The 21,476-nt window shown below is 37.9% G+C and overlaps 6 protein-coding genes across 6 annotated transcripts; 2 read left to right on the top strand and 4 right to left on the bottom strand.

Annotated features, from left to right (window-relative positions):
- Positions 1 to 3,397: 3,397 nt before the first annotated feature.
- Positions 3,398 to 6,574, bottom strand: LOC138625623 (uncharacterized). The gene is made up of 7 exons (XM_069706650.1): positions 6,029 to 6,574; positions 5,733 to 5,907; positions 5,532 to 5,602; positions 4,918 to 5,091; positions 4,740 to 4,837; positions 4,593 to 4,658; positions 3,398 to 3,963 (listed from the first exon to the last, which is right to left on the bottom strand). The coding sequence occupies exons 1-7, from the start codon at positions 6,042 to 6,044 to the stop codon at positions 3,820 to 3,822; spliced, it is 744 nt and encodes a 247-aa protein (XP_069562751.1). The 5' UTR covers positions 6,045 to 6,574; the 3' UTR covers positions 3,398 to 3,819.
- A 612-nt stretch (positions 6,575 to 7,186) lies between these two features.
- On the bottom strand, positions 7,187 to 9,135 carry cox6a1 (cytochrome c oxidase subunit 6A1). Its single transcript, XM_069706648.1, has 3 exons — positions 9,010 to 9,135; positions 7,497 to 7,639; positions 7,187 to 7,364 (listed from the first exon to the last, which is right to left on the bottom strand). Exons 1-3 carry the CDS (start codon positions 9,113 to 9,115, stop codon positions 7,278 to 7,280), a joined length of 336 nt encoding a protein of 111 aa, XP_069562749.1. The 5' UTR covers positions 9,116 to 9,135; the 3' UTR covers positions 7,187 to 7,277.
- A 1,077-nt stretch (positions 9,136 to 10,212) lies between these two features.
- On the top strand, positions 10,213 to 12,177 carry asgrl1 (asialoglycoprotein receptor-like 1). The gene is made up of 8 exons (XM_069706647.1): positions 10,213 to 10,231; positions 10,708 to 10,788; positions 10,876 to 10,959; positions 11,046 to 11,132; positions 11,237 to 11,287; positions 11,387 to 11,526; positions 11,662 to 11,777; positions 11,877 to 12,177. The coding sequence occupies exons 2-8, from the start codon at positions 10,710 to 10,712 to the stop codon at positions 12,028 to 12,030; spliced, it is 711 nt and encodes a 236-aa protein (XP_069562748.1). The 5' UTR covers positions 10,213 to 10,231; positions 10,708 to 10,709; the 3' UTR covers positions 12,031 to 12,177.
- Positions 12,178 to 12,202: 25 nt separating this feature from the next.
- LOC138625676 (phospholipase A2-like) lies at positions 12,203 to 13,034 on the bottom strand. Its single transcript, XM_069706766.1, has 3 exons — positions 13,030 to 13,034; positions 12,607 to 12,740; positions 12,203 to 12,397 (listed from the first exon to the last, which is right to left on the bottom strand). Exons 1-3 carry the CDS (start codon positions 13,032 to 13,034, stop codon positions 12,279 to 12,281), a joined length of 258 nt encoding a protein of 85 aa, XP_069562867.1. The 3' UTR covers positions 12,203 to 12,278.
- Positions 13,035 to 14,669: 1,635 nt separating this feature from the next.
- LOC138625624 (phospholipase A2, minor isoenzyme-like) lies at positions 14,670 to 16,708 on the top strand. The gene is made up of 4 exons (XM_069706651.1): positions 14,670 to 14,777; positions 14,927 to 15,083; positions 15,183 to 15,310; positions 16,422 to 16,708. Exons 1-4 carry the CDS (start codon positions 14,735 to 14,737, stop codon positions 16,544 to 16,546), a joined length of 453 nt encoding a protein of 150 aa, XP_069562752.1. The 5' UTR covers positions 14,670 to 14,734; the 3' UTR covers positions 16,547 to 16,708.
- On the bottom strand, positions 16,581 to 20,307 carry prkab1b (protein kinase, AMP-activated, beta 1 non-catalytic subunit, b). The gene is made up of 8 exons (XM_069706649.1): positions 20,197 to 20,307; positions 19,601 to 19,764; positions 19,093 to 19,268; positions 18,917 to 19,010; positions 18,688 to 18,802; positions 18,254 to 18,387; positions 18,094 to 18,162; positions 16,581 to 17,370 (listed from the first exon to the last, which is right to left on the bottom strand). The coding sequence occupies exons 2-8, from the start codon at positions 19,745 to 19,747 to the stop codon at positions 17,293 to 17,295; spliced, it is 813 nt and encodes a 270-aa protein (XP_069562750.1). The 5' UTR covers positions 19,748 to 19,764; positions 20,197 to 20,307; the 3' UTR covers positions 16,581 to 17,292.
- Between the last annotated feature and the right edge of the window lie 1,169 nt (positions 20,308 to 21,476).

The raw sequence follows: 21,476 nt of genomic DNA, 5'->3' as shown, positions 1-21,476 counted from the left end.
CATTGGTAGGCTTTATTTAGTGAAAGCTTTCAGTACTCAAATGTTCCTGTTTCTTCTAAAAGTTTCAGTTACTTTTTCTTAGTTGAATTTTCTGTTGGGATTTCATAACACTGAAGAAATATCGTTCCGTTTTAACTAGTTGTGGCGGCTATTAGTCTCCCAATAAACTTATAATCAGATAAAAAAAAAAAAGGCTACTAATGCAGACAAAAGAATTTAATTTCCACGAGCCGTTGTATTTTTTTTTTAATTTTCTTTATCTCAAAAGAAGCAAACAGAGAGAAAAACAAAGGATTCATTCCTACAGCCATTCCTAAAGCTGAGGTGCCTGTAGTGTTACCTAATTTACAAAAGTTAACCAAAATTGAACAGGCAAAGGAAAATACTATCAAATATCAGCCTAAATAAATATCTAAAGTAATCTAAACTCAGTGAAAATAATAAATATTAGAAAAGCCAACAAACTAATAATAATAATTTCAGGAACTGATTTTACTTTGAAAAGCTCTCCTGAAACATTTGAATGCCTGTTGATTTTAATCTTAAATGCAAGTGTGAAAAGCTCTGACGGAGGATGCAGTGTCACTCACAGTGGTGTGTTAGATTCAAAACATTAAAATAAGAAGAATAGCCGACATGTTTAGCTGATATGAGGAGAGAGTCACACTACACAGACAATATTAAAGGCAAAGAAAATGCAGCTTGGCTGTATTTCCCTCTGAAGCCCTGATGGATCCTCTTTTCAATGCTCGATTAAGGATGGCTTGTGGAGTGCACCGTGAACGCGTCTTCAGCTCTTTCAGCCAATAGCTGCATTAAAGCGCGACCGAACCACAACCGACTGCGCTGCAGAGAGAACTGCGGACATGTCGCATCTGTTCAGACGTCGAGATGCAAGTTTGAATTTGAGATCAGCTCTCATTTGTTGGAGGAGTGTGTGTGTGTTCATTGGTTCTTGTATATGCAGTCTATGGTTCCTCCGGAGTCGCTAAACCAGACCGCCATTTTGAATGTGCCCAAAACCGCCGAGCCGGTGCGCATCCCCGTGGTGCAGCCCTGGGGACTTCAGGCGGGCAGACGGTGTGCCGCATTTAGGGATTTAGTTCATGTTTATTTTAACACCTGTCCTTCCAGAATAATCTCCAGAACCCAATTTCTAAAACACTCATCCCAATAAAGGTAAACAATTATTGAAATTCGACGAGTCACACAAAGCAACAACTAATTCAGACTTGCCATTCTTAAAATTTGTTTTATCAACATAATTGTTGGAAAGATTAAGTGTACTGTACTACATTTTGTGGACTGTACCGAGTCCCCATTAACAGTTTACGCACCACAAAGCTACTGAACATTTATAGTTCTATCTATGCTTTCGTGTTACCAACTTTTCTGTAGGTGCACACAAAACTCATGAATATATATATATTAAAAAAAAAACACAAAAAAACCCAACTATATCATAAATAGATTAAAATAAACACAACCTGGAGAAATACCAAACTGATTTTAAATATAACAAAAGGCCAATGCAAAAGAGTTTATAGAGTTTTGGTGAATTAAGCTTTAAAACTGGATTCTTTTTTTTCACCCAATTCTTTGCAGAAAAAAAACAAAGTAAGACAGCTGATCAAACATAAATATAATATATACATAAAAAGGCATATTCATTATTCTCCTGGCATTCATGGAAAGATCATCTACATCATAAATGTACACTAAGCACCATTTCAGAACAAGGCTCCCGCTGGTAGAAGGAACCAATCGAAAATTATTAATTTAATTCATACTCCCCGTCATTTCTAACCTTAAAAAACATGGTTCAGCAAAACCTGACCTCAAGCCATTGTTTTTTTTTTTAATTTTAGGACCATACGCCTTTAAAGGGAGTATCTGAAGACGTCTATCAATCACAGCCCTTCGCCTGCAAAGGTTGTTGTCCCATAACGTTGCAGAAGACACATGTAAACGAGTGAAACTGATCCTATCCTGCTCATCTGATGTGGATGTGGGGAGACCGGGGCTTGTTGTCACATTGCTTTTATTTCCAAGGTGCTACTAAGAAATCTAATATAGGTTTTGCGCATTTACTTCCAATTTCCTGTCTGGGAGCAGTCATCCACGCTGTGAAGTGAAGTTAGCGCAAAGTAACAGTTTTTCACACCCCTGAGTAACAAACATGTACATTTCAATTTATGTAGTTTTGTTTTTCTAGTAAGGAATATTACAAATGATATATTTTCATTTTGCAGAGGAGCTATATCTTTTTTATATCTTTTACGTATGGGGCAAGTTGTCTCGGGAGATTTTGGAGCATATTGTCACGTGACAAACCAGCCCCAGTACAAATATAAACAGAATCTGCCTCTACTGTAAATCCTTGAGATATTGTTTAATCAGCTGCTATTGGGAAATTGTACCAAATGTGGCATTATCAATAATATCAGTGAAAGTTCAATAAATAGGGATAGCTAATTTTGGAAATGTTGGCCAATCAGCAGTCAAAGGATTGTTTAATGATATTTAACATATAATTGTGTTAATATGTTTTTAGAAGGAAGAAAATAGGACAGAGTGAAGAGATGGTCAGGGATTATTAAACATTATTATTACATGTTAAGGGCAGTGAGGTAGGTGACGTTTGAAAATAAATTTATCAGGAGTACAGCCCAGGATTTTAATTTGAGCCGAGCTATCGTTTGTCATGTGTATATTTCTTGCAATATCCAGTGTGACAATTTACCCACTGATGTGGCAAATTTACACAAGTGCACATTAACTATTTGACTGCCGATAACTCTGTTCTGAAGTAAGATCTTCAAATGTGCTGAATACAAAACATATGCCAGAGACTTTCCTCTTTCATTTGGTATATCATGTAGAACTATATGAGTTATGGATCCCAAGATATATAAGAGAGAGTGAAAAGTGTGACAACCAGCCATGGTGTCCCCCTAAGTATCAAATTAAGGCCCTTCATCTTTTAATTTTAAATCCATTGTGCCAGAATACAGAGCTGACAACCAGAAGTGTCTGAACACATCATGTGATGGTGGAGTCCACAGCGAGTCCACAGTGGCTCCTCACAAGCCCTTCTGCTGTATGTGATGCTGCCGCCCTGAACCCTCACTGGGCCTCAAAGCTGGTTTCAGGGCAGCTGCCGTCCAGATTATGCTGGGATTGAAATGACCTCAGAGCAACTTGTAGGAGGATTTCAATACTTCCGTAGTCTAAAGGTTACCCAAAGAGCTTAAGGACTGATGCCTGGTGCAATATTGCAAACATAAAAATAGGGTTCCACATCTTTTGTTAGAAACTTCCATCCATCCATTTTCTATACCCGCTTTATCCTGAACAGGGTCACGGGGGGCTGGAGCCTATCCCAGCTCACTTTGGGCAAAAGCAGGGTACACCCAGGACAGATCGCCAGTCCATCACAGGGCCAACACATAGAGACAGATGGAAACAAAGACCATTCACACCTCAGGGAAATTTGTAGAACCACAAATTAACCTGAGGTGCATGTCTTTTGGATGGTGGGAGGAAGCAGGAGTACCCAGAGAGAACCCACGCAGGCACAGGGAGAACATGCAAACGACAATGCTAACCACTCCACCACTGTGCCGCCCTGTTAGAAACTTAATGAGCTATATAAACTGCTGTCCAACCCTGCACACGATGTGCTGTCGTAAAAGCAACACATCAGTGGATCTGGCTGAAGGAGTTCACCAACTGTCACATGTAAATACATATTGTTTTAACATATTACGATAATTAAATTAATATTTAAAAAAAAAATCAATTTTTACAGGGTCGCAATCACATCAGCTGCTTATCAAGTAATACAATTTCTTTCTCCAACTTCCTCATTTTAAGAGCTCTGTACGCCATCTCCTGGTCCCGGTTCTCCATTTCCTTTTTGAGGTAACAGCAGTAAAGTGCCCGTAAATCTTCTGTCTGCTTCTGTGGAAGAAATTAAACAACACAAATGCTCTTATTGTTCTCCTTCTTTAAAATGAATTACAATACATGTATAGCAATATGTTATCATGCAGTGTTAACACAATTAGAATAAAGTTATCAATGTTACTTATGTTCAAATTAAACATAGTTTTAGCCCTGAACATAATGTTAAAGCACATTTATGGAGAAATCAAAGATCTTTGGTTGCGAACAAGACTCCTTCCTCTGAACCCTTGAAGTTGGTAGATTTAAAAACATCCCGAAGGACGATAGGCTGTGAATTATGTGGTTTAGGTGAGGTTGAAAATGAATCATTTTCTTCTTTTTTTTCCTTATGATGATAAATTAAGAATATCTATGTTAAAATAAATGTATATTCAAAATCCAGATATGTTCTGGTGCACTGACGATGAAAAGAATTGAATTTTTGTTTAGCTTTAATATTTATCAGTTGGCTACCTTTGTTGCAAAAGCTTGGCAAAATAAATGTCATGATGGTTTATTTATTTAGAATCACTTGACATTTTTAATGTTACTGTGGCTCTGGTTTTTGTTATTAATGGTATCTTGTAAACCTATTTGGACTTTTGGACAATTACCAAAGCCCAGCGCTGACATATGAGACTCACCTCTGCTCTTCTGCCACCAGTTCTAACACCAGCTGAGTTGGACCTGTCCTGGAAGCTGTGCACATCCTATAAAAAAAATAAATCAAGTCCATATGTGACTTATTTAAAGACAAATGCTTCAACGGATGCACTTTTAGAGGAACTTACCCCTTCAAACTGAGTTTCACTGATGTCCGTCTCATCGCTGCTCAAGCTCTCTGGTTCAGTCTTGGTGACAGGCAGGAGGAGGATCGGATGGCCCGACACTGCAGCGGCGGGGCAGACGTTAAATCAAGCTGCAAAGTAAACTCCACGTGGACTATCATGAAGGACAAGCGACACCTACCACTCATAAAAGAGCCATCAGATCCAGTTAATGAGTCAATGCAGGCACCTCCAGGAAGGACCTCCACTTTCAGCCTGCCGTCTTTGTGGTGCAGCAGATCCTCCTCAGCAGAGGTCAGGGACGGGGTGGCCGACCCCCCCTCATTCCTCATCACCTCGATCATTTTTCTTTTTGCTGCAAAGGGAGAGAAGTGAGAGCTTAGAAGAATCTGCCCTCGACAATAGAGGATGGAGAATATAGACTTTTACTTAGTGAAAAAAAGTATTCAGATCCTTTAATGAAGGGATTAATAACTGAAAAAAATAATTATACATGAGATATGTATTGTGTATATTTTTTGATTATGTTTACTGATGTGATTGTGTAGGCAGCTTTTGAATTATGGAGGTAAGGTGACGTGTTTGTGCACCGTATTTTAAGAACTCAATGTTTTGCCTAAAAACGTGACAAATGAAAAATGAAATCAAAAGTACAATATTTGCCTATGAGATGAATTGAAGCAAGAGCTGCAGAAAATTAATACATTAACTACATTAAAGGTAAAAACATGTACCTAAGTACACTACTTGAATCAGTACTTTCTACTTTCTGCTTGCAATAACAACATAGCCGACCTGTTTGCACTATGTTCTTGTGTTTGACTTTCACTTGCTGCCATGTCCTTTTGTAGCCACTGTCCGATACCCTGTGAATCATGAAAAATAACATAATTTTTCAAGACAGAGATAATGTATCAGAACACATTACAACTGAGCTAATTAAATATTATAAAATGAAGTGAAATTAGCCACAATTTTGTAAATAAGACTTCTTACGCATTTATTCTATCAGCAATTCTCTGCCAGGCCTCCTCTCTCAGTTTAGAGGCAGTGGTGGTGTTGGATTTTGCTGTTAGTATTTCTCTCTCTTCTTCATACAACTTCAAAATTAGCTCCTGTTCTTTGGAGCTGAAAAAATGAGCCCGCTCATGTTTTTTCATCATCTGGAAATCTATAAAAACACAATAAACTAACTGTAAGTGTACATTTATGAGAGAGGAAAAAAAACAAACATGACGGATGATTCTTATGAATGGTTTAATATTATGAGATCTTCAACAAGGTCTCCTCACCTCTGTTTATGTTCATGGTTTCTGATCCGAGTTTCGGCGATCGACTGATCTCCCCTTTGAGGCAGAGCGGGTGCGCGCAGTTATCCGAGATGTTTCAATGCTAGATTTACTAATCAAATCGTAACCCACTGTCGTAAAAACGGAGTGAAGCCGAGCTTAATCGATACGACGGTTAGATGCGGCATGCGTCACAATATCAATCACTGACCAAGCGACGGAAACGGGGGGAAAAGAAAAGCGGTGGGAAAAAAATATGAGTATCAGCAAGCTTTGTTAACCCAGGATTTTCTAATTCGGCTTAAGGCGCGCTCCCGTGAAAGAGGTGGAGCCTGTAACAAAGAGCGAGTCACGTGATCATATCACACCAGATAACATAGTACGTGAGGATTTTGTTATTGGGATAACATACGAGGACACAGCTAATAGGAAACGCCTAAAAATAATCAATAAGGGTAATATTCATGTCACCTGACATGAAGGCTTCGAGCATGAGGATGTGGTCTTACAGGAAAACCTGTCAGCCAATGAAAAACGGGCTGATCAGGATACAGATTTTTATATATATATAACATATATATATATATATATATAATGCTGCAGACAAGAACATGATCATCTAAAAACATGATGCCTCTGAGACCAGCAGTCACTACGGTACAAAAAGCTCAAAGAAAATAGGTTCAACTGAGCAAATGAGAAGTCACCCGTGTTGGTTTACCAATGGTGTGCAGGATTTGTACACGTGTGGGCAGAAAGTTAATCCATTGTGAATGTAGGATGAGATGGCTGATCCTGAGGGAACCTGTTAGCAGTTACACAGCAGACATTTTCAATAGCCATAGTAGGAAAAACAAGAGTGGTCGTAATGAAATTCAAAATACTTTTTGTTTTAATGTCACCATCTGTGCTTCTCCAACTGTGACAGGGAATAGGAAAAGACCTGTTCCTTTAAACATGACCTAGAAATGGAAAAAAACACAACCTGGAGCACTACATCACATGAACACACAAAAGAAATAAAACATGAATTGAGGTAATAATAGTTACTTTATTTATGTTATTTCAGGTTTCAGCAGACATTGTGTTTTATGGTCCAGAGCAAAGGAATTGTTGGTTCGGGTGCCCCTTGTTGAGAGCACAGAGGTAAACACAATAAAACTGAAGAGAGTAAACTGCAAATGGGTGTGTGGTCCAGTAACAAACGCTGAGGGAGGACTGGTCCTCGTGTCGGTTGTGTGGTCCGAAAGGTTTATTCGTGTCCCTCATAGCCATCAGGAAGGGGGTTCAAATGTGGGTTGTGGAAAAGAGATTTGTTCCCGTCCCCCCAGGGGAAACGCTGCAAGAATGAGGAATAAGAAAACATTTTAAAAGTCAAAATTAATGATTAAAAGGTGGCACTAACAATTTTTTTTTTTTTTTATTTTTTTTTTTTAAAGTAAATCATTCTTAAAGCTGCATAAAGTCTGACCTTGGTGCGAATGCGAAGGTGGGAGTAAGGGATAAACTCGGGCTGTTCATGGGTGTGTTGCTGCTCTTTCAAGTACATGTTCAACATGCATACCGCAACTCCCGGCAGGGCGACCACGAAAGAGAGGATCTTCCATGTCTTAGCTGGGAAACGGGGATGATAGTCGTTTACCCAACAAATCAAATTTTGAAAGACGCTTTTATTTTGAAAGACGCTTTTGTAAACACAGAAAAATTAAATGTGAATACTTTCCGGCTCCTGTGCTCCTCCATAATAATACAACTGAATATGTTTCGGTTGTGGACTGTCGACAAAAGAAAGAAGACACCTTGAACTATTGGAAACGCTGGTGGGCCGGTCTTAATTATCAAATTTATTAGAGTTGACTGCATGTAGCAGCAGCATTAGAATCCTTTCCATTCATCAGTAATAAAACAAATAAAATAAAAAGCGGCTCAATGAAACTACCAGATGTCATATTTCCATCCATTTTGGACCATTTTTGGAGTTTGACCGGCATCACCTGTTGCGCCCTCTTTTTTATGTTATAACTTAATGGAACCTGAGTGGAGAATTAGCGCCACCAACTGTTCATATAGAGGAACTAAACTTCTAATATTGAACCAACAGCACTTCAAATAAGCATCTATTAAAATCGTGAATTTAGTTTTAAAAAAAAAGAAAAGAAAAGAGAAACACTTTCATAAGGTGTTTTAATTAAAACATGATGAGGCTTAGGTTAGAGTAGAGGCGTAAAATGAACGGAATAAGATGACTAAATTGTTTTAAAAACCAAACAAAATTAACAGATTAATTAATAATAAAGAATAATTGTTATTTACGGCTTCATCCACTACAACACTTTCCATCTTGGCATGCTGTTACCCAAGGTGACACCCAGGATAACGATTTAAATGAATAAAATATGATCTCATTTACTGATTTTATTTTCAGTTTAGACCCTTTTCACTCTAATAATTAATTAATTAATAATTAATGTGTGGTCACAAAGAGCCCTCTTCAATTTCATCCTGCTCATCTTCTTTCTTACTCAATCGATGTGAAAATAAACAGAAAAAAAAACTACAGTGACGTTAAAAGCATCTTTTGCATGTAACATTTATTCCACCTATTTTTTTTTTAATTTTTATTTATTATTTACTTTTTTTGGGAGGCTCTTTCTTGTCCCCGTGAACATTTCGTCTTTGTTGATAACAGCTGGGATGTAATGACGTCATCGCGAGGCTCCAGTGACGTTGGTGTCATTGCTAATAAAATACTAAAATAAGTCCAAAATGAAAGAAGAACACGATGTGGGTGTCTGCGTTCATAGAGAGTAAAAAAAAAAAAATTAAAAATGCCTCATTTCTAATTTTTTTTTCTTTTTGGGGGTCAGAAAGCTGAAGCTACAACGGCTAACGCTAGCTCAGCAAGGTCACTTGTTAAAGACAAAACGAAGAAGTTTAAATATTTTTAAGTACATCCGGTGAGGTGCAGCGAGGTGTTTAATTACCTGCCTGCTCGCCGTGTCCGGCAGCAGCAGCAGAAAACTGACGCCGGGGGGTCTGGGTCAAAGAAGACCTCAGCAGGGCTCGAGAGGCGCGTCCGATAGCCGACATTTTCCTTTTGAGAGAACCGCACAGACCGGAAGGAGTTTGTGTCGAGGCGTCACGTGGTGACCGGACAGCGCTACTGCGTCACCAAGCGGCGAGACCGAGAACTACAGGCAGACTCTGGTTTGTTGTCATTCTGTTACAGGAGATAAATCAAGTCTAGTTAATTTTGTTTTATATAGCCGGTGAGAAACAAGGGTTTAGATCAGTTATTTAATTAAAAGTAACGATACTACAGTGTAAAAATACTCTGTTTCAAATAGGTCCTGCGTTTCAAAATTATGCTTAAGTAAAAGTAAAACAAAATGTAATGCAAACTCTGCACTTGAAATTGGTTGCTGGTCAAAGTGTCTTTTTTAGAAGATATATACTCTTTAAAGTTTGAGCCGTAACACAATACAAAATAGTGAAAAAATATCTAGTTGGTAATGTGATTGACCTGCAGTCCAGTTGTTCTGAGATATAGGTGCTGTATAAATCATCCCTAAATAAAAACAAATTGTTGAGTTTCCATTGTGTACTCTAAGGTGGCAGTTTCCAAACAGGGGTTTGCTAGATTAATCTAAGGCTCATGAGACTTACAAAAAGAAAAAACATAATTTTGCTTTATCAAAATGTCTTCAACTGGTCTTTGCTGTTTTATTTTTATTATTTTTTTTAAAAACAGTTTACTTTTGCAAACATTTAAAACAATCTCCAAAGAAAAGTCAGACTTTGAATGAACACACATGTTGCCTTCCCTGCAAGAGGGCTGTGGAAATGTAATTTTAGTGTATATGTATATATGTTGTATATTTTCGTATTTGCATGTCCTGTGCAGCAATTTGTAACTTTGCTTTAAAAGGTGTTATATAAATACAATCTGACTTACTGACCTACCTACCTTCATAACAGTAATTCAAATTTACAATGAAAGGAACATTTATTTGCTGCAGTCGTTTATTGTGACCATTATTCAGGCCAACTGCCCTGAAAATGATTAATAAAGCCTGAATAATTATAGGCACATTAAAAACATTTCCTGTAACTGAAATGTATTTCTCTTTAAAGGGGAGGACTTTCTGTGATTGCATGGTCAGAGTCCACCAAAAAAAAAATTCAGAGCTATTCTGCTTGATCAAGGTAAGTGGTAAGTTTTACTGGCACATATATTCCATACATTTGCCCTGATATGGGCTAATATTTTCAGTCTTATTTTCAACATACACCTTACATGTAACTTTTTATAAATGTGCACTAATGGCTGTGTGTTCTATACAAACGACACAATGGATTATACATCATGAAGACAACACTTGCATCATAATTAAAATTTTGTAAAGTATTTGGTGAATTTAGATGAATACTTTTGAAAATGACAGACATCTATTTATTGAGCCGTTAATAGTTAACAAATGCAGCCTGGAGACAAACAGGACAGATTTTGTTGACCTCTTATCTGCAGCTTTGATCTGAATTTGTCTCTGGACTTAATACTCCGATTATTGCGAAAAAGCTTTCAAATTACAACATCACAGCTGGTAAGATATGATATGCACTAACAGCATTTAAAAGTCTGAAAATAAATACATTTTCTACAACAACCTGATCTCTCTCAGTCATGGAATCTCACTATCACCAGTTTGGATCGCCTGATGGGAGCTCTGGTCATGGAGAGCGTCCTATCACCACACAAACAGGTAAAACTCATATGTGTCATTTGATTTTGATCAAATAATTTCAGATATCTCCATAAACTATGAAAAAATGTTTCTCAATGTTTGCAGCTATAAAGAAGACAGTGATTTATATCCCATACTGCATCCTGGTGCTGCTGCTGTTAATTCTGCTGATGGTAACTGGGATAAAATGTAAGACTTTCAATATATTACAATAAAGCAAATCCAACTCATATGATTATCAAATTATTGTTTGATCATATTTTTTTGTTTCAAAGTCTCCCAGTTAAACAAAGAAATCACTGATGTCAAACATAGTCTTGAGAAAATCAGCCACGGAAGAACATCTTCATTGTCCACCTCAGGTTATAAAAAGTCTTTTCTGCTCTGAATATAATGATGCAGTAATAAAATGTATGTCTTCTAGACAACCTTTTTTTGTGTGTTTTTGTGCTTCTCCAACCTCAAGGTGCAGCAACAGTGCCGGAAGCCTTCTTTGATAAAATGATCCCAGTTAGAGGTAAAAATCAGAACGCTTTTTTCTAAATAAAAATCAGATATATATATATATTTTTTTTTTTGACACAGTCAGACTCACTGTTAATCTTAAACAAACCAGGAACATGTAGGGAGGGATGGGATTCTTTCCAGGGAGGCTGCTACCTGCTCTCCACCAGCACTGTTACCTGGCACCAAGCAGAGGAGCATTGCAAGACACAAGGAGGACACCTGGCAGTTCTGAACAACGTGGAGAAACTGGTGAGTTCATCATGTGAGAGGAGCTGCTTGACACAGTGTGTAAATATGATAATACAGGGGAGTGCACACACTGTACAGAGCAAAAGACTTACCAGACTTCACAAAAATAATGTGTTGCTATTTGTTTAATTCTAGGACTACATTTCAAAAGTTGTTGAAATCAGACACAGCTACTGGATTGGACTCGTGGAGCGACAGCACGAGGGACACTGGAGCTGGGTGGATGGAACTGACTTCAATTCAAACCCAACGTAAGATACATGTAAAGGCATACAAATAGACCAAAAGAAAGCAGAGACTAAATGCTTGGGAAGTGAAGTCACCACTGTCCCTCTGCTGTTTGTGTTCAGTTTCTGGGATAAAGGTCAGCCTGACGACTGGGACTACAGGGAGAACGGAGAGGACTGCGGGCAGATTCATGGCTCTGATAGACGCAAACGCAAGTGGTGGAATGATGCGGACTGTGACCAGCTGTTCCGCTACATCTGTGAAACCAGGGCATGAGAGACAGCGGACCTCTCTGAGATGACGACCCCTCACCAACATGACAGAGCCGATACAGTGGGAAAAGAGGGGTGAAATCCAGGCTGAGGGAAAATGATGTTCCTGATGACAATTTGTGATGTGAATCAATAAAAGGGATGAAACTTATATGTCTTTAAGGCTTTTCTTGGACAATAAAAACATTGGCTCCAAGTCTCCTTTATTGATTTTTAATTAAATGTGTCAGTGTTGATTGCATATCCCTGTGTTTAATGGCAGCGGTCACTGGAAAGGTGGGCATTTCCTTCATCATAATCTGCTTTGGAAAAGCAAATGGCTGCTTTCCTGTCACACTCACAGATGAACTTCTCACAGGGATCATTGTTATCTAAACGGCAAAGACAGAGAAGAGTAAACAGCAAATAATGGGAAATAGTTATTTATCCATTCTCCACATAAATATTAAGAACTGTTTGCTACATATGAAATAATGATGTGTACATATACATATACATATACATATACATATACATATACATATACATATACATATACATATACATATAAACAAAACGGTTGCAGTTGTTGAACACTCACTCGGACAGGTGACGGTCTTGCTGGCCTCGTCACAGGTGTAGCTGTAGAGTTCAGTGTAAGAGTTGTCTAAGATGAACCAGCAGCCTTCGTGCTGCATAGCCTCACTGTAACACTTGTCATGGACTTGACAGCATCTACAACAAACACAAAGCATAAAAAGGCCATTACAGCACCTGTTTCAAATGTACATAAGGCTGCAACTAACAATTACTTTTACTATCAGATGATCTGCTGATTGATTTATCTACTAATTATATTTTAGTTGTTTAGTCTATAAGATGCGAAAGAATATTCAAAAATGTCCATTACAGTTTCCCAGAGTCCAGAATGATGTCATTAAATGTCTTGTTTTGTACAAACAACAGTCGATCTAAAAGATTTATTGATTAGCAAAACTGTTGCTGATTAATTTGTGTTGATTGCCTCATTTATAGACTTTCAATCAATTCAATTTATCAATTAAATGTCATTTTAAGTGTAAAGTCATAATGTAACATGGTCCCAAAACACTTTATAGTCACAACAGAATACACAGCAAGTAAGACAAACAACAAAACCACATTAAAATGATCAATGTTAGAAAGTAACAACCCAGGCCAATAGAAGCATGACTATAGCAGCATGATTTTAGCCTCGTAGCCGAGACCGAAAGATTTATCAAGAAGCAAAGTTTTATCCCTGATCTTAAACATAGACATTGTGTGTCTACTGAACTTAAACTGGGAGCTGATTCCACAGAAGAGGAGCCTGATGGCTGAAGGCACTGCCTCCCATTTCACTTTTGTAAACCTTAGGAACCACAAAGAAAACCTTCACTCCGAGAGCAAAGTGTTCTGTTAGGATAATATGAGCTACTTTCTGCTGAAGAAATATTCCCTGTTAAAACTTCCTTCAGTGCTTTGAGCAGCACAAACAAAATGCCATTGTAATGGAAATATAATATATGTACAGTACATGCACACGTGCACAAGCAATTTATATATACACAACAATACACACGTAAGCAAACAAACACACACTGATGCTTTTTATATACATCATTGGTTCATTATTTGTTTTAAATCATGTATTGTTTCTTTTTGTGTCAACACTACATGCAGCAGAAAGTCGTGGGAACTCTGGCAAATGCTTGTTATTTACACAGCTGTGTGTTGGGACAGTTACCTTAAAACCAGAAGATTCAAACCCAAGTGAGTACAGAGTGCCCGGACCGAAGAGAACAAATATATCATGTGGAAAATTTTACTAGGGAATTAAAAAAAAAGAAGCTTAAAGGATCAAAATAAATGTGTACTGAACATCTGCTGCTTAACCTGTGAGAGGAGAATAAGTGAGACCAAAATGTGGTATTTCGAAGCCATGCGAACTGTGATTAACATCACTTTGTCATCTTAACAGGATAATAAAATAATAAAAATTTTACCCAGAAATTAAGCAGTTAACATATTCAAAGAGTTGATCGTCATATATAGTCCATAATGTATCATGCCTGATTCATGACTCTCAGCTGCTGTGGAGGTCATTAGAAGATAAAGGTTGCTCTTCAGGAGTAATACTGAAGACAGGGAAGCTTGAGCCGTCAGTCTTGCATTTTGTGGTCTTTTTAGTTCTTGGCTGTAGAGATACATTCAAGTTTCAGAAGCAGTATTATAATATGTATCCATCAAAAATATTTAAATAAAGACAGATGTACTATACAAATATCCATTGAGTAAAATATGTAAAATGTTAAAGTTCTGATAATGATGAGAAATGATTGTTTCTATTACACATTATATTTCTGGATTATTGTCACTGATAATCCTAGTTTGTTGGTAACTTAAGTTTTGAAAGAAATGCAGCATTTGAAATTTAGATTAATAAGCATGAAAATACTGAAGCAGGATCAATGAGTCAAACTTAAACCTCAGTACAGTCATTTTCAGCAACTTTCCACCTATGAAATACAGTAAAATCCAAACACACTGGTTTTACAGAGCGACTATATGCTTGTCTTGACAAGTAACTCCTTATACAAAAGCTACTTAAAGCTCCCACCCCCTTGGTTTCCTCTTATCTCCGGTTTTCTCTCTCGTACTGCTCTGTAATAGCAGGCTGCACCTCATTTAATGTTCTTCTGACTGCAGCTATGAAGACTACTCCTCAGCTGCTGCTGCTGCTGCTCCTCAGTGGTAAGACAAAAAAAAACCAACCCGTAAAATATTAATTAATCTTTTACTATAATAGACACTGTAAATGTTTTTGTTGAAGTGATATTTATTGCTTTTTTCTATTTTTTGTGTCTAATTTTCTCCTGCTCCATTCATTGTGTCTTTACCAGCCTGTGTAGTCAGCAGTGCTCGGCTCCCCAAGGCCTTATGGCAGTTTGGAAAGATGATCCAGTGCACCCAGCCTGGAGTTAACCCTCTAATCTACAACAGTTACGGCTGCTGGTGCGGCTTCGGGGGAACGGGAACTCCTCGAGATGAACTGGACATGTAAGAATCCATCATTACTTCATTTTGTTTTTGCCAGTCATCATTTTTGGAATAGAAATGAGATTCCCTAAAACATGCTGCCTTCTTTGACGTTATCAGGTGCTGTAAAGTTCACGATAAATGCTACGAAGCAAGCAGGAAGGTTCCTGGATGCACGGCTATCGCTGACCTTCCTTATGTTCTTGTTTTTGATTTCACCTGCTCAAATGAACAACTGACGTGCTCAGGTAAGACTGAGAATGGGACTGAATAAAGATGGTCTCACCCATCCATATATAATATAGATAATCTGTTAAGCGCTTCCTTAATTAAATTTAAATACTAATGTTCTGGGTTTAAGGAATTGATTTAAACCGACATCTGTAGCACATCAGGATGCGAAATGTTGAACATGGAACATAGCTCTATTTACTGCAAGAAAACAAGGTTTTTACTATACTTACATAAATTTAATAACCATATTTAATGTCAAAAATACATTCAAGTCTTTAAATCAGTTTTACCAAACCAGTAATCTTTACTTTAAAGCATGGGCAGTTTTCAGTAGTCCACTGTGGATCTAGCCAAGTAAAAATAATCTTATATTCAGTTTATTTATTCAAAATCTAGTTGTTGTTGTTTTTAGTCTGAATGGATCATACAGTGCTTTCTCAGGCAGATCATTTGATCACTTAATATTCAAGTAAATGTCACTTGCCTTTTCCTGATGACCATCTTTGTCTTTGTTTGAGTGACTATTATCTAAATACAAGCAACATGTCTGTAAAAAAAAAAAAAAAAAAAAAAAAATCCCCTTCAAGGCTATGGAAGCCTTATCAGTATGTCTTAAAACCACACAAGACTAAGTAATAAAAATCCCCTTACATTAGTGATTTATTTTAATGTGCTTGGCCTTCATTTTTTCAGTGTGCTAAAATTTTAAAAAAAATTGATGAGGACATATTTACTAATATTTAGTGTATTTCGCTTATTACTGTGCTGCAGCAAGTCTGATCACAAGTAATTTGATTAAAAAAACAGCATTGTCTACCTATTTCAAACCTGTGAACACTTAACTGGGTTTACTGAATTCTACACCTTATTGTATATAGTACATTGAACAAGGGTGTGTTTGTGTGCCTGTGTGCAAGTACTGTATATAATATTTAAACAGCTATTTATAGGTATTACACAACCTGGGACTGAGGTTTGATTCCCAGTGGGGAGAACCCACACTGTATTCTCACACCGGCATATAACCAACTATGTTTATTATGTATTCATCGTGTGTTTCATGTTTTTATTATTGAGCAGCTACAGTATCTGCTAATTTACTGACTCAGCTCTTTGTCTCTGCAGCTACCAACAAAAAGTGCCAGGCTGCTGTGTGTGAGTGTGATCGCGTGGCGGCTCACTGCTTCGCTCAGGCCACATACAACCCTGAAAACAAGAACCTGGATCCCAAAGTCCACTGCGTGGACTGAGTCATGCAACACACAGAAAAAACCCACAAGAGAATGATTTCGAACAGGTTTCTTTTGCAACTTTAATATTGTTTTGATCGTAAAAAAAAATACAAGTTTGATTTTGTACAAAGAAATCAGTTTCAAATAAAATAAAGCAGAAACTCAAAATGAAGCCTTCCAGCTGAATTTCAACGTGTGTGTTTGTGTGCGCTTGCTCACGTATGAAGAGCTCATGTAGCAGAGATTGCAGCTGTGCTTATCTTGCTGGTGCAACTTTTGTATTTTTCCAGTCACAGTTTCTTTAAATTCCAGCTCACTTAAACACATGGAGCCACATTTCAGCCTCTGGCTTTGTACGAACTCTAGCAAGGTCAAAAGTTTCCTGTTATGTATCATGTGTTTGGTCTCTCCGTTAACTAAAAGTGTATCGGAAAATCTGGGTCAAGCTGAGTTGGAATGAAATATCTTTAAAAAGAAAATCCACCCGATCTTGTGTGTCTTGGGAGACTTTGGTTGAATCTGAATATTAAAGATTCATGCGTTCATAAGTTGATATACACTATATCAAATTTCACAATAGTTATTTTTAAAAAGATGTAACATTATCAAATTTTGAGATTACATGCTGGTAAAAAAAAAAACTGCTTCAGCAAACAGTTTAAATTGATATCAGGAAGATTTTTAGGTCCAGTTTCAACCAAACAATGAAAATAGCAGCCGTGTTATTTATTTCAAAATAAAAGGCTGGCTATTTTCTCTGTGGATCATATTGGTTTGTACAGAAGAGTGGTCACGTACTTCTTTTTGTATCGGTGTGTTGCACTGAGAACCATCACCCCGTCCTAAAACACAGTTACAAAAGGAGCATTTAGGAAAAATTAGGTTTACAGATGAAGTTTTTGCACGGTTCAAGCAGTAATGGTTCGAATTCCCTTCAAAATTATTCTGATTATTGGAAAATAAAATTTGACCTACAGCATTAACAATTTGCGTTATGATAGAAATAAGTAAGAAATTTTTTTTACTTTCCCACGGCAAATAATGGAAAATCATTGATAACAATAACAGCTGAGGTTTTATACTGTATATTTGTTGTCTAGAATTTTATCTGTGTAGCATATGAATGAGATATATTACATATGCTTTCTAAGCATGATTAAAATTAAATAAACATGTTAGTGCCTGCATTGATGCCAGTCAGTAACATGGAGCCCATATCTCCTTCCAGTTTAGTCAAAATTCATGTTGTGTCATCTGAGATATATTTGCCTGACTGACAGAGGATAAATAGACAGATAAGGAAATTTACACTTAATCATTTATTTATTTATTTATCTAGTTATAAATGTTTCTCATGTATAAAATTTCTTTTAATTTTGTGTAATTGTTTAGTTTGTTGTTAATTATTTCAAGTCTTTGTTTTAATTCTGATTGATGTTGTAAGGCTCTTTGGTCAACTTATGTTGGGTCTAAATGTGCTACATGAGGAACCCGACTTGATTTGACTGGATTCACAGTGATGGACAACATTAGAAAAGCAGGCCTGTCTTCAGTGTATTCGTTACCTTGATGGAGAGGGCGTACAGGTGGTTGAGCATCACATGGTTGGGCTCTGGAAGCAGCGTCGGGTCACACTGATGGAGATTCAAAAGCAGGATGAATTTTTAATAAATTAAGTGGTTTCTTACATGGATCATCTTTACCAGTATTTAATCCTGTACTTACAGAGATCCCCGTGTCCTTGTTGAGCAGCACCTGCAGCAGGTGGGGGGGTAAGATAGGAGGGTGTTTGATCTTGTCTTCTGGCTTGGTTACATATGCGTCCTGCTGGTAGGGGCCCGGAGGGGAACTGGACAAGTCTGGAAAAAAGGATCACATAACACTAATTTAATACTGCATTACATCAAAGCAATAACGCAGACAGAGAGAGTCAAGGTCAATGCATTAGCACATGTCACTGATCCATATAATCTACTTAAAAAGTAATGAGACACTCTTCCAATTTTTGTAAAGTAAACTTAAATCTAATATATGTATTAGCTTTACAGACAGCCACATACATTATTATTCAAAGTGTCTTGAAACACTTAAAAAAATAAAATAATAATAATAGGCCAGTTTGAGAGCTGTAACTAATGAATTAAAACAAGTGTCAGCACCTGAGATTTCTGCTGAATCCTCCGAGTCAATCCTGAGGGCGTCAAATACTTCAAAGTCAGTTGTTTTCACCTGAATGACGTTGTTGACTGTTCCAGTTTTTGACGTCATTACACCCTGAGAGAGAGCATAAACAGAAAACTGACACACATGCATGAGGAAAAATAAGAGTACACTGGTGATACTTTTTGTAAAGGTGGATCGCCTCTTAAATTTTAAACCTTCACTCACCCCGCTCGGATCCAAGATCCATTGACCGTCTACACAAAACTTGTACTGGTGCTCTCCCTCCGGTAGATCCACAATAGCCACAAAGTTTTTCTGACTGAATATGAGGGATGAAAACGTGTCATATTTTAATTAAAAAACACAGTTCAATCATTCAGCTTTCACATGAGTCAAACTACCTTTTGTTGAGCGGGATCTTGGTTCCCCAGTTGTTAAAGGAGCCTGACACAAAGACTTCTCTGGCGACTCCGGACCATCTGAACACAGTTGGTCTGGCCTGCGTTGGACTTTTGCTGTCGCTTTCCAGGTCCTGCTGCCAGGCCAGAAATTCCTGGATTTCCTGTGGAGCCTGGTCCTGAGACAGATAATGAATAGAAAACTTTCAGTCTCTTTCTGTCATACAGACAGTTTTCAGGAAACAACTGAACCCAAAACTTTTAAATTGGGTTTTGAACAACAAAAGGCAACACAATATGAAGGATTTAAGCAGCAATTTTAACTAGAAGTATCTTCTGTCTAATGAAAATCATTCTACAAACTTTGGTAAAACTATGGTAATAAAGTGTGCAATAATTCTTCTAGCTATCTCATGCAAAATCCGATTAATGTGTGAAAACATGCACAAAGGGACAATCCAGATTAACTCCGATGTGTGTCAGCAGTCATGGTATAAACTTATTTGTTCACCTTTGGATCATCTCTCTGGAACAAGTCTGTGTCCTCTGAGCTGTCCATCATGATGTTGGGACGAGCCTCCTTCCCTCCTTGCTGTCCATCTCTGTATGATCTTTCACCCTGACCCCCGCTGGACCGATCACTGCTGCTGTTCCCCATCCTGGTGGCATCAAACGCTGCAAACAGATCGAGATCAAGTCAACAGCCTGTCCTGGATCAGGAAGGTCACAGACCACCAGGAGCGGACCACGGTGGGCCACCACCGAGGGCCCTTCTGTTAGTGGGGGGGCTCCAAATGGCCCCATGCATTTTGCGCAGTGCATATCACACCGCCACTGATAACAATAGTGATTGTTGTGCTGCAGAAAATCTCCTCAGAGGAGGTTTGGTTTGCTGCAGTCGTATCAAAGGGAGGTCCTTGCTTTGACGTACATCTGTTCGTGGTTTGCAGTCGTACTGAATGAAGCCTGTCCCGCTGTCCTTTGTTGCTGTTTCCGTGTTTCAACTGGAGTTTTGCTCTGACTGAACATGAGCCGCAGCAGCGTCCCGCCCATCAATAACACATGTAAACACGCTCGCTGATGTTGTACGTGTGGTCTTTCTTTTACCTTTTCTCTGCCCTTGTTTCTTTTTGTTATTCTCTCGTGGTCTGCCGCGGTTCGTACACTCTCGCCATTTGTCATAAACTTGAGTGTGTGTTGAATTGTGAAGAAAAACACACCTCTTCCGCCTGCTGTGCTCGTGCTCGCGGAGAGTTTAACTGTTTGGTGACCGGACGTTCATCATCTATCATCTACAGATGAGCACGTTTTCATCGACAGACATGAACACAACGCTGTTTTTAGATGACCTTCGACTTTATATTAAAACATAATAATAAGAGAAAAACAGTCAAATAGAAACGTTTATCTTGGAGGAATCAAACAAAAAAAGACACATGACAAACATATGTCCGAAGTTTGTCTTTACAATCCAAACAGCAGTTTCCAACATGGGGATCGCGGTCCCTCAACTGGTCATGCACGTACCCAGACTGCGACAAAATTAACAAGCAGGAAAAAAAAAAAAACATTCGTCATGAAAAATACAAGAAAAGTCAGATGTTTCTCTGATCTTTGCTTCATGTTTGGTATAAATTTAAATTAGGACTAATGGGCTTGGTGAACCTTAAAATGTTGTCCATATTGTAACATTATTTGATTAGTCCTTGTTTCTCTTGGTCCAGTCTGAGTCTGGTCCAAGAAGGACAGTCATCATCTCGTCTGCGTTTTGACTCTTTCAGCTTGAACAGTTTAGAAAGGAGACACAACAACACAAGAAACTTATCCAGATGTTGCACACACTTATACATAAACCTGTATTTAAACATCATCATTCAATTAATCGCAGTAATAAGATTCCACAATTAAAAATGTTATTTCTTAGCAGCATGAACAAACCTACCATAGTAATTTGAATGTGTATTTTTTTTTTTTTTTTTTTTTTTTATAGAATAGGCCTTCGTCTGCGCCAGCTGAGAGGCAGCTGTTAACAAAGCACACTATGATGTTGTGTTTTGCATCATTGCCTTGTAAAGCAGACATCCACAGACTCCTGCAGTTCAGCAGTCTTTGTTCCATATCAGATATAACTCCTCTGAGACATTCCCACAGCATCCAGTTTCTTCTAATTTGCATTTCTGACGGTGATACTGTATGCACTCAAAATAATAAAAACGCAGAGTCATCAGTATTTAAGTGTTGGAAAGGTCACAGTTTTCTTCCTCAGGTTCGGAGAGTAGAGCTAACGTACATGCAATCACTATTTCAGATAAAGAACCCCCTGTGTAAACGGATATCATTTATTTTTCCACTCAAGGAAATTTAATCATTTAATTTCAAGTAATGGT

This window comes from Brachyistius frenatus, unplaced genomic scaffold (genome assembly GCF_029030835.1).
Source record: "Brachyistius frenatus isolate BFR_SWC_R1_liver_20210118 unplaced genomic scaffold, ASM2903083v1 Contig_64, whole genome shotgun sequence".
Taxonomy (NCBI): Eukaryota; Metazoa; Chordata; class Actinopteri; family Embiotocidae; genus Brachyistius; species Brachyistius frenatus.
Note: the sequence above shows the minus strand (reverse complement) of the source record. Positions and strands in the feature narration are given on the sequence as shown.